At 44.3% G+C, this 12,001-nt stretch overlaps 1 protein-coding gene across 6 annotated transcripts in view; it reads right to left on the reverse strand.

Annotated features, from left to right (window-relative positions):
- Positions 1–12,001, reverse strand: part of LOC143298545 (uncharacterized) — an 83,142-nt gene that overhangs the window by 16,513 nt on the left and 54,628 nt on the right. For all 6 annotated transcript variants that reach the window (XR_013057423.1, XR_013057422.1, XR_013057424.1 and 3 more), the window contains exons 5-6: positions 8,760–8,901; positions 4,215–4,267 (exon numbers count right to left, since the gene is read on the reverse strand). Coding sequence is in view for 3 of the 6 variants with exons in the window: in XM_076611413.1 (XP_076467528.1) it covers positions 4,215–4,267; positions 8,760–8,901 (195 nt within the window). In the remaining 3 variants the exon portion in view is untranslated. The remainder of the gene's footprint in view (positions 1–4,214; positions 4,268–8,759; positions 8,902–12,001) is intronic.

Raw genomic sequence — 12,001 nt, forward strand, 5'->3', positions numbered from 1 at the left:
CTCTGAACTCCCCTCCACTGTAAGTGTTTTATATCACTATCTCCCTCTGAACTCTCCTCTCTGCTGTAGGGTTTTATATCACTATCTCCCTTTGAACTCTCCTCTCCTGTAGGGTTTTATATCACTATCTCCCTCTGAACTCCCCTCTACTGTTAGTGATTTATATCACTATCTCCCTCTGAACTCCCCTCTCCTCTAGGGTTTTATATCACTATCTCCCTCTGAACTCCCCTCTCCTCTAGGGTTTTATATCACTATCTCCCTCTGAACTCCCCTCCACTGTAAGTGTTTTATATCACTATCTCCCTCTGAACTCTCCTCTCTGCTGTAGGGTTTTATATCACTATCTCCCTCTGAACTCCCCTCCACTGTAAGTGTTTTATATCACTATCTCCCTCTGAACTCTCCTCTCTGCTGTAGGGTTTTATATCACTATCTCCCTCTGAACTCCCCTCCACTGTAAGTGTTTTATATCACTATCTCCCTCTGAACTCTCCTCTACTGTAGGGTTTTATATCACTATCTCCCTCTGAACTCTCCTCTACTGTAGGGTTTTATATTACTATCTCCCTCTGAACTCCCCTCTACTGTAGGGTTTTATATCACTATCTCCCTCTGAACTCCCCTCCACTGTAGGGTTTTATATCACTATCTCCCTCTGAACTCCCCTCCACTGTAAGTGTTTTATATCACTATCTTCCTCTGAACTCTCCTCTCCTGTAGGGGTTTTATATCACTATCTCCCTGTGAACTCCCCTCTACTGTAAGGGTTTTATATCACTATCTCCCTCTGAACTCCCCTCTACTCTAAGGGTTTTATATCACTATCTCCCTCTGACCTCCCCTCTCCTGTAGGGTTTTATACCACTATCTCCCTGTGAACTCCCCTCTCCTGTAGGGTTTTATACCACTATCTCCCTGTGAATTCCCCTCTACTCTAAGGGTTTTATATCACTATCTTCCTCTGAACTCCCCTCTCCTGTAGGGTTTTATATCACTATCTCCCTCTGAACTCCCCTCTACTGTTAGTGATTTATATCACTATCTCCCTCTGAACTCCCCTCCACTGTAAGTGTTTTATATCACTATCTCCCTCTGAACTCCCCTCTCCTGTAGTGTTTTATATCACTATCTCCCTCTGAACTCCCCTCTCCTGTAGTGTTTTATATCACTATCTCCCTCTGAACTCCCCTCTACTGTAGGGTTTTATATCACTATCTCCCTCTGAACTCCCCTCTCCTGTAGGGTTTTATATCACTATCTCCCTCTGAACTCCCCTCTCCTGTAGTGTTTTATATCACTATCTCCCTCTGAACTCCCCTCTACTGTAAGTGTTTTATATCACTATCTCCCTCTGAACTCCCCTCTACTCTAAGGGTTTTATATCACTATCTCCCTCTGAACTCCCCTCTACTCTAAGGGTTTTATATCACTATCTCCCTGTGAACTCCCCTCTACTCTAAGGGTTTTATATCACTATCTCCCTCTGAACTCCCCTCTCCTGTAGGGTTTTATATCACTATCTCCCTCTGAACTCCCCTCTCCCTTAGGGTTTTATATCACTATCTCCCTCTGAACTCCCCTCTACTGTAAGGGTTTTATATCACTATCTCCCTCTGACCTCCCCTCTCCTGTAGGGGTTTTATATCACTATCTCCCTCTGAACTCCCCTCTACTGTAAGGGTTTTATATCACTATCTCCCTCTGAACTCCCCTCTACTCTAAGGGTTTTATATCACTATCTCCCTCTGAACTCCCCTCTACTGTAAGGGTTTTATATCACTATCTCCCTCTGAACTCCCCTCTACTGTAGGGTTTTATACCACTATCTCCCTCTGAACTCCCCTCTACTGTAGGGTTTTATATCACTATCTCCCTCTGAACTCCCCTCTACTGTAAGGGTTTTATACCACTCTCTCTCTCTGAACTCTCCTCTACTGTGAGGGTTTTAGGGGGTTTATATCACTATCTCCCTCTGAACCCTCTCCTGTAGGGGTTTTATATCACCATCTCCCTCTGAACCCTCTGCTGTAGGGCTTTATACCACTGTCTCTCGGACACGGCCCATGTTTTCACCCTTGCAGGATGGGAAAGCCCAATGCTCAGCTTATATCACAGACTGACATAAGTTTACAGTTGGGCCAACAGCAAAGTGAGAGCTGGTTTCTCTGTTGTAATGGGAAACCATTTACGGCTTGGTCTTTTGCGAAGGACTGTGACTCTCAAACTAGGAACAAAACTGCACTCTTCGTTCTGGAGCCTTGGGGGCTAGTTGGCCTTTGGGAACCATCCCAATGCAGACTGTTCGAAAAACCTCTTGGCCGAGAGAGTGGGGATGTAACTTGGGCAAGACATTCTCCGCTATAATCAAATTCTAGCCCAGATAGTTGGGACAGCAGTTGCCTGTAGTGTTGGTCATAGTTGAACATGACTGACTATCATGCATGGGAGGGGGAGGGGTGGTGGGTGTGACTGCAGCTGAATCAGTGACTGTGGCGTTTTCACTGAGCAACATGTCTTCCTCTCGCAGGGCGGGTCCGCTTCACCTATTCCAGTTTTGCCTAATCTTTGATCCTCTGCCCCCCCTGAAGGCCCTTTTCAGAGTTCAGTGTTCGGCACTTTGTCCTGTTTTCGCCTACCTGCCCTTTCCATTTTGCCTCTTCAGCCTCTCCCTCACTCTCAAACACACACGGACACACACACACAGAGGCATACACATGCACACAGAGGCACACACACAGTGGCACACAGACACAGACAGACACACGCACGCACACACACGCACGCATGCACACACACACACAGATGCACACACATACGCACAGATACACACACACACACACATGCACACACATACGCACAGATACACACACACACACACACACATGTACACACTCTCACAATCCTCAGACATAGCTGGGTACACAAGCAAATAGGAAATATGCCAACTGGAATGATCAGTTTAGTGATAGGAGAATCAGGAAGATGCAGCCCCCTCAAAAAACGGAGTATGACTGCCTACATGGCGGGGTAAAACCGGTCATACATGTAAAAGCCCACTCATGTATACACGTGAATGTGGGAGTTGCAGCCAATGAACGAAGAAGAAGATGCAGGAAGAGGCAGATTAAAAATAGGGAATCCTGAAGACACTGTCTTCAATATCTCTCTTTGTTTCTCATTCGGTCCAGATTTCCTCTTGTGGAATGACAGCATCTTCTTCTTCTTCTTTGTTCGTGGGCTGCAACTCCCACGTTCACTCGTATGTAAACGAGTAGGCTTTTACGTGTATGACCGTTTTTACCCTGCCATGTCGGCAGCCATACTCCGTTTTCAGAGGTGTGCATGCTGGGTATGTTCTTGTTTCCATAACCAACTGAATACTGACATGAATTGCAGGATCTTTAACGAGCGTATTTGATCTTCTGCTTGGGTATACACACGAAGGGGGTTCAGGCACAAGCATGTCTGCCCATAATGTTGAATGAGAGATCGGAAAAATCTCCACCTTTTACCCACAAGGCGCAGTTACCGAGATTCGAACCCGGGTCCCACAGATAGAAAGTCCAACGCTTTAACCACTCGGCTATTGCGCCCATCAAATGACAGAATAAACTATCCTCTATGAACAATACCACACATATAAGATTGTAAGTCAAGGATTTACATTTCATTATGATTATCTATTATCCACATTATCAGTGAGAGAGCACATGTCATGTGCGCGCACACGCACGCGTGTGTGTCTGTGTGTGCATTCGTGCGAGCATGCATGCATGTGTATGCACGTGCGTGTGTCAGTGTGCATCTGTATGAACAGAAGGGGCTTGTTCCAAGAGAGAATAATCAAACAATGCAATCAACATCCCTTGAATACTAAATCATGACACAGACGAGTATGTATGTATGTATGTATGCATGTCTGTCTGTCTATGTCTATGACTGTCTATCTGTCTGTCTGTCTGTATGTATGAATGCATATATGTATATGTGTGTATGTATGTATGTATGTATGTATGCGTGCGTGCGTACGCATATGTGTGCGTGCGTGTGTATGTGTGCGTGCGTGCATACGTGTGTGTGTGTGTATGTGTGTGTGTGTGTGTGTGTGTGTGTGTGTGTGTGAGTGCATACTGGGGTAAGTGTAAAACAAATGACAGAAGTTGGTGTGAGGCAACACTACTCAGCGCATGGTGACAGCAGAGTGTTCTCACATCATCTTCAAAGGCGTGAAGCTCCGGGAAACACACGTCTCTGGCTGGAAAGCCTGCAACACAAAAAAGACTGCATCAACAGTGTGTGTGTGTGTGTGTGTGTGTGTGTGCGCGCGCGCGTGTGTGTGATTACGTGTGCGTGTGTACGTGTGTATGTTTTGTGATGAGAGAGAGAGAGAGAGAGAGAGAGAGAGAGAGAGAGAACTCAGAACTGTTTTAATGTCAATAGCTTATCAGCCCTAATGACATGGGGGTACAATCAAAACAACAACAAAATAGTTCTAAAAAAAAAAAAAAAGATGAAACGACTATTCAAAACATACAATTTTTGAACGTCTATTCAAAACATACCATTTTTGAAATCCACTGATAAGGCATCTCCATAATTTCGCCCATCCAGTTTACGAAGTCAATTTCTTAAAGAACAACAGTGAGTAATGTTTTTTTCTTCGAAAATTATATTCTTCGGCAATATACTTTGCCAGAGACTGGATTGAATTTTCTTGATGTATGTTAAGTACACTGCACAGATCTTCATTCTTTGCAGAACATGTTTTAAAGACAGTACATTTTTCACGAATATCAGCGTACGCTTTGCAATGAAACAAGAAATGTAACTCATCCCCCTTTATAAAACCGCACATCGGACAAGGGGAGAGCATGGATGGGTTAGTTTGAAACCAATACTTGTGAGCATACAATCCAAGAGATCTCAACCTAAACCTGGCTAAACTGATTCTATGCCACTTGTTGGTTACAACTGTGATATATTTTTTCTATTCCAAAAATATTTTTAAACTGATAGAACCAACTGTATTTTTCATGTGTTTCCATTTCATGATGCCAGTCTTGCTTATATGAAGCTATGAGTCTATCTTTGAATTCAGAAATAAATCCTTTTTCGCATCCAACTCCCTGACACATCCACACAATTCCAAATCCATGTACTGTTAATATTTTCTTAACCAAATATACCCAATTTTCCTTCCCTCTCTCGTGTTCGTTTAATAACATAACATACGCTTGTTTACAAAGTCTCGATGCAGGAAGACTAATCAATTTTAACCAATATTTGACACATTTCACATATGATCTGATATATAATGGGTATCTTCCAGTCTCTCCGTATAACACAGTGTTCGATGCATGCAGAGGTACCTTTAAAAAAACGTTTGATAGCAAAAGTGTGCACTTTTTCAATATCTTTATTATCACCAAGTCCCCATACTTCAGAACCATAGGTCAACATTGGTTCGACTTGAGCATCAAAAAGTTTCCAGAAAATAGACGAATCCATGGAACCTAGTTTATGTAAGCATCTCAAAATTTCAATAACAGAGAGAGAGAGAGAGAGAGAGAGAGAGAGAGAGAGAGAGAGAGAGAGAGAGAGAGAGAGAGAGAGAGAGATGTGTGAGAGAGAGAGGAAGACAGAGACAGAGACAAAGACGGACGAAATGTTTTATACATGAAGACAAACAGCAAAAAAACACACACAAAAACAAACAGAAAAAACAACAACAACAAAAAAACAACAAAACAGACAAACAACCAAACAAAAAAATCCCACAAAAAAACAACAAAAACAACCAAACAAAAAACCCAACCAACTAAAACAACAACAACAACAAAAACAAGAGAGGCAAGGCCTTCAAGACTCACTTGTGATAAATTAAGTCCCCTAGCATTAATTACAGAGTAATTTCCCTTTTTTACTATCTGCACCAAAACGTTTGCAAAATAAATAAAAATTCCATGCTTAGCAAAAGAAGTTCCTGTTTGAACAAAAAATGATAATAATGACTCCTCTTGTTGTTGTGTCAGAATAAGAGGTCAAAGTGCCAAGTTTAGAGAATACAAAAAATGTAAATATAACAGTAAATGCAGTTTGCATATAATTAGGCATCTTTTAAAAAAATTTTTTGTGCCCATCCCAGAGGTGCAATATTGTTTTAAACAAGATGACTGGAAAGAACTGAATTTTTCCTATTTTTATGCCAAATTTGGTGTCACCTGACAAAGTATTTGCAGAGAAAATGTCAATGTTAAAGATTACCACGGGCACACAGACACACACACACAACCGAACACCGGGTTAAAACATAGACTCACTTTGTTTACACAAGTGAGTCAAACAACCCTACGCAAATATTCGCTCAAACATTGACAAACCCCCCCCACATTCCCCTCCCCCTCCCACCAAGAAACGAAGACCGATATGGCAGAACTGAGAGTGGAGGCTGAAGAAGGAAGCGAAAGGGCCAGAACAGGTGTTTGAACCAACGGACTGACAGAGGATAGGCGGACAGGGAAGAGATGTGATCTGCTGGCACACTGCCAACCCAGCGACTCGCTTTGTGCTGTGTTTGCTGAACTACTCTCGTTTCGTTTCCAACAGCACTTTTTCATTCAGACAAAACAGGAAGTTTGTACCAAGGCATGTCCAAACAACGGAGAACTGCTGCCTTCACAAAATAAAAGACCTAATTGTTGGTACAAACGAAGATGGGAGGTATACTTCAGCCCTCGAATACTGATGATGGAGAAGAAGAAGAAGAAGAAGAGGAGGAGGAAATGTGATATTTGGAACAAATTATACCCACTGAAAAAAAAGTGAAGTCTACCTTGTTTTTTCTTTTTTTTCCCCCTTTTTTTACAGGAATTCAATGGCTCCATATGCGTGTGCACATGTGTGTGCTTGCGAGCATGCATGGGAGTGAGTACATGTGAGTGCTTGCGTGCATACGTGTGTGTATGTGTGTGCGCGCGCGCGTGTATTGTGTGTGTGTGTGTGTGTTCTTGTGTGCTTTGCGTCTGACTGACGTGCTATTGTAAAGCACTTGAAAGAGCTCAGTAAATGTACTATCCTCCTCCACCTCCACCAGCACCTCCTCCTCCTCCTTAATTCTTCTCATAATCATTCTTCATAAATACCACATCCCCCCCACAAAGAAAAGAGAAAAAAGAAAAGAAAACAATAAAACAACAACAACGAAGACTGATTGATTGAATCTTTAACGGGTACAGAATCAGGCGCAGTAAAGGCCTTTTTACAACTCTGCCCATTTAACGACACAAAACCTAAAAATAAAGAACGACACAGAAAATAGAAATAAAGAAATAAAATGAAAAAAAACACAACAAAAACAAACGACGAATAAGAATAGTAACTGGAATAGTGTATTAAAAGTAACCAAGCCAAAAAGAAAAAGAAGACAACGAAGAAGAAGAAGCAGCAGCAGAAGGAAAGCCCAGCTCCCCACACGAGGAGCCAGAGGCAGGTGCGTGGCAGGCGTGCAGGAAACATGTGCACAATGCCACAAACCAGAGCAGGCACACTCAGGGCCTGTCAGATTAGCTGATAGAAGCTTCTTGGCCCCGCTACCCCGCTGCCTGCCCCACGTTACACCACATTATATCAAATACAAGTTACGAAAGAGAACTTAGATTTTTCAGTGTGGGCGTGCACGCACGCAGCACACACGCACGCACACACACACACACACACAAGCAAGCAAACACACACACACACACACACAAACACAACGACATGCACGCGCACACACACACCACACACACACACGCACACAAATACACACAAACGCACGCACGCAAGCACACACACATACACGCAAGCATAAACACACGCACACACACACACAGACATATACACAACACACACACCACCTGCCAATCAGCCAACACAACAACCAATCAAAAAAAAAAAAAAAGAAAGAAAAAGAAAGAAGAAAATAAAAGAGGAAAAAAAGAAAAGAAAAAGAAAAGAAAGAAAGCTGATTGGGAAAGCGAGAAGAGAAATTCAGAATAATCTTCTTCAGGTCGGAAAGCAGGTCGGGTCCCTATCTACATGTCTAAGGGGCGTTACCTGCTATCTGAGGGTTTGGCAGCCAGTGAACAAATCTGCTGGATCCATTAAACCCGGATGCCTAACTTTGGGCACAACTTTGCTGATACTATGGATATGGAGTCAGTCTTCTGTGCAGTCAGTCACTCTGATTCTGTGTGTATGAGTGTGCATGCACATGGCATGTGTGTGTGAGTGTGTGTGTGTGTGTGTGTGTGTGTGTGTGTGTGAGTGAGTGAGTGTGTGTGTGTGTGTGTGTGTGTGTGTGTGTGTGTGTGTGTGTGTGTGTGTGTGTGTGTGTGTGTGTGTGAGTGAGTGTGTGTGTGTGTGTGTGAGTGTGTGTGTGTGTGTGTGTGTGAGTGAGTGTGTGTGTGTGTGAGTGTGTGTGTGTGTGAGTGTGTGTGGGTGTGTGTTTATCACTGAAGGAGGTAAACCCATTCCCTGGATTTGAGAGACAGAGAGAGAGAGAGAGAGAGAGAGAGATTGTGTGCACGCGCATGTTTGTTTATCGCTGTTAGAGGTAATCTCCTTGCCTTTGCGTGTGTGCATGTGTGTACGTGTGTGTGCATGTGTGTGCATGTGTGTGCGTGTGTGTGTGTGTGTGTGTGCATGCAGGGAGCAGTGAGGAGGGTGCGGGGGGGGGGGGGGGGGGGGGGGGGGGGGGGGGAGGGGGGTGATCATACCGTAGTTGTGGAGCTGCAGACAGGATCCAGGTTGCAGGGTGGAGGTGACGAAGAACATCATAACCAGCATCACCACTGGGGTGGTCAGCACGGCGCTCACCAACACCCACCCCACACACAGCACGTACACAAACACCAACAGCTGCAACAGTCAGTGGGTCACAGTCAGCTGGGCAGTACATGCACACTTATATGGACACACACACACACGTTGCCCCCAACATACATCACAACAGGTGTACTGATGATAGTCGTGTTTAGAACAGCAGATGAGGCAACTGCTGCCCGACTATCTGGGCCAGAATTTGATTTGTAGTGGAGAGTGTCTTGCCCATGTTACACCCCCACTCTCCCGGCCAAGAGGGTTTCAGGACATACAGTGTTGGGATGGTTCCCAAAGGCCAACTGGCCCCCAAGGCTGCAGCACTAGCAGGTTTACAAACACCAACAGCTGCAACAGTGTGTCACTGTCATGTCAACTGGGCAATACATATACACTTACATGCACACACACACAATCAGACAACCCCTCCTCCCCACATACACACACAGCATGTGGACAAACACCAACTGCTGCAACAGTGAGTGGGTCACAGTCAACTGGGCAGTACATGTACACTTATATGGACACACACACGGTGCTCACCAACACCCATCCCACACTCTGCATGTACACAAACACCAACAGCTGCAACAGTCAGTGGGTCACATGTTACATTACGTTTATTTATATATAGTCTGATTCTCAAGCTATGAGGCAAAACTGCACTGGTTCTTAGTGTTGCAGCCTTGGAGGCTCGTTGGCCTTTGGGAACCATCCCAACGCAGACTGTCCTAAAACCCTCTTGGCTGAGAGAGTGGGGATGTAACTTAAACAAGACACTCTCCACAAAAATTAAATTCTAGCCCAGATAGTCGGGACAGCAGTTGTTTCTTCTGCTGTTCTGATGGTCATAGTCGGACACAAATGACTATCATACATACAGTCTGTTTATCTAAGATGATGATATTAGACTGAAAATAAATGATATTATTATCACTATCATTATTATCATTATTAATATTATCATTCTTTTTATTACTGATTATTACTTAGAAATCATCATTTCTGAAAATCAATGGTTGGGAAAGGATTGTTCAACTGAAAAGGGGGTGGCTGAGGTTGAAGGAAGTGGGAGGAGGGGTAGGGGACTGAGGAAGGAAGAGAGAGACAGAGACAGAGAGAGAGAGGGAAACAACACTGAAATACTGAAACACAAAGTGTTTCAGAGAGAGAGAGAGAGAGAGAGAGAGAGAGAGAGAGACAGAGAGAGAGAGAGACAGAGAGAGAGAGAGGCAGAGACAGACAGAGTGAGAGACTGAGAGAGAGAGAAAAAAAAAAACACTGTTTCAGTGTTTCAGAGAGAGAGAGAGACAGAGAGAACAGAGAGACAGAGAGAGAGACAGAGACAGAGAGACAGAGTGAGAGACTGGGAGAGAGAGAGAGAGAGAGAGAGCGAGAGAGAGAGAGAGAGAGAGAAAGACAGAGACAGAGACAGGGAGAGAGACACAGAGAGAGGGAACAAGGGAGATAGAGAGGGGGTAGAGAGAGAGGGGAGGGAGGCTGGGAAAGGGTGAGCAAGCAATATTCTGGGATTATTAGAAGGGGTAATGATGGATATGTAGAGGCTAGATGGTTAAGGTCTATGGTTAAGCGCACACACACATTATACATGCATGGACACACACACACACACATACGCACACACGCACGCACGCACACACACACACACACTTATTCACTCACACTCACCACTCCCTCACACACACATACATATAACTGCACGTTCACTTTACACACACACACACACATTAACACACTAACGCACAAACACACACACACAACGCACACACACACACACACACACATTAACACACTAACGCACTAACACACACACACACAACGCACATACACACTCACACACACACACACATTAACACACTAACGCACTAACACACACACACACACACATTAACACACTAACGCACTAACACACACACACAACGCACACACACACACACACACACACACACACACACACACACTCTCTCTCTCTCTCTCTCCTGTCTCCACATCCCTTCACACCTCCACCACACACCCACCCCACATCTCGTTCATCCCCTTCCACCCACACATTCCGAGCCATACAGATCAGCAACTGCAGTCAGAAAGGAAAGAATGTGAACACACTGACTACAACAGCCCCGAACAGACAGGTACACACACACAATGTGAACACACTGACAACAACAGCCCTGAGCAGAAAGGTACACACAATGTGAACACACTGACAACAACAGCCCTGAACAGAAAGGTACACACAATGTGAACACACTGACAACAACAGCCCTGAACAGAAAGGTACACACAATGTGAACACACTGACAACAACAGCCCTGAACAGAAAGGTACACACACACAATGTGAACACACTGACAACAACAGCCCTGAACAGAAAGGTACACACAATGTGAACACACTGACAACAACAACCCTGAACAGAAAGGTACACACACACAATGTGAACACACTAACAACAACAACCCTGAACAGAAAGGTACACACAATGTGAACACACTGACAACAGCACCGAACAGACAGGTAAACACAATGTGAACACGCTGACAACAACAGCCCTGAACAGACAGGTACACACAATGTGAACACACTGACAACAGCACCGAACAGACAGGTAAACACAATGTGAACACGCTGACAACAACAGCCCTGAACAGAAAGGTACACACAATGTGAACACACTGACAACAGCACCGAACAGACAGGTAAACACAATGTGAACACACTGACAACAACAGCCCTGAACAGAAAGGTACACACAATGTGAACACGCTGACAACAACAGCCCTGAACAGACAGGTACACACACACACAGTGTGAACACACTGACAACAACAACCCTGAACAGAAAGGTACACATAAGGTGAACACACTGACAACAACAGCCCTGAACAGACAGGTACACACACACACAATGTGAACACACTGACAAACAGACAGGTACACACAATGTGAACACACTGACAACAACAGCCCTGAACAGACAGGTAAACACACACACAATGTGAACACACTGACAACAACAGCCCTGAACCTTTCTAGAAAGGTACACACAATGTGAACACACTGACAACAACAGCCCTGAACAGACAGGTAAACACACACACAATGTGAACACACTAAC

Source organism: Babylonia areolata, chromosome 24 (assembly GCF_041734735.1).
Source record: "Babylonia areolata isolate BAREFJ2019XMU chromosome 24, ASM4173473v1, whole genome shotgun sequence".
In the NCBI taxonomy this organism is placed as follows: Eukaryota; Metazoa; Mollusca; class Gastropoda; order Neogastropoda; family Buccinidae; genus Babylonia; species Babylonia areolata.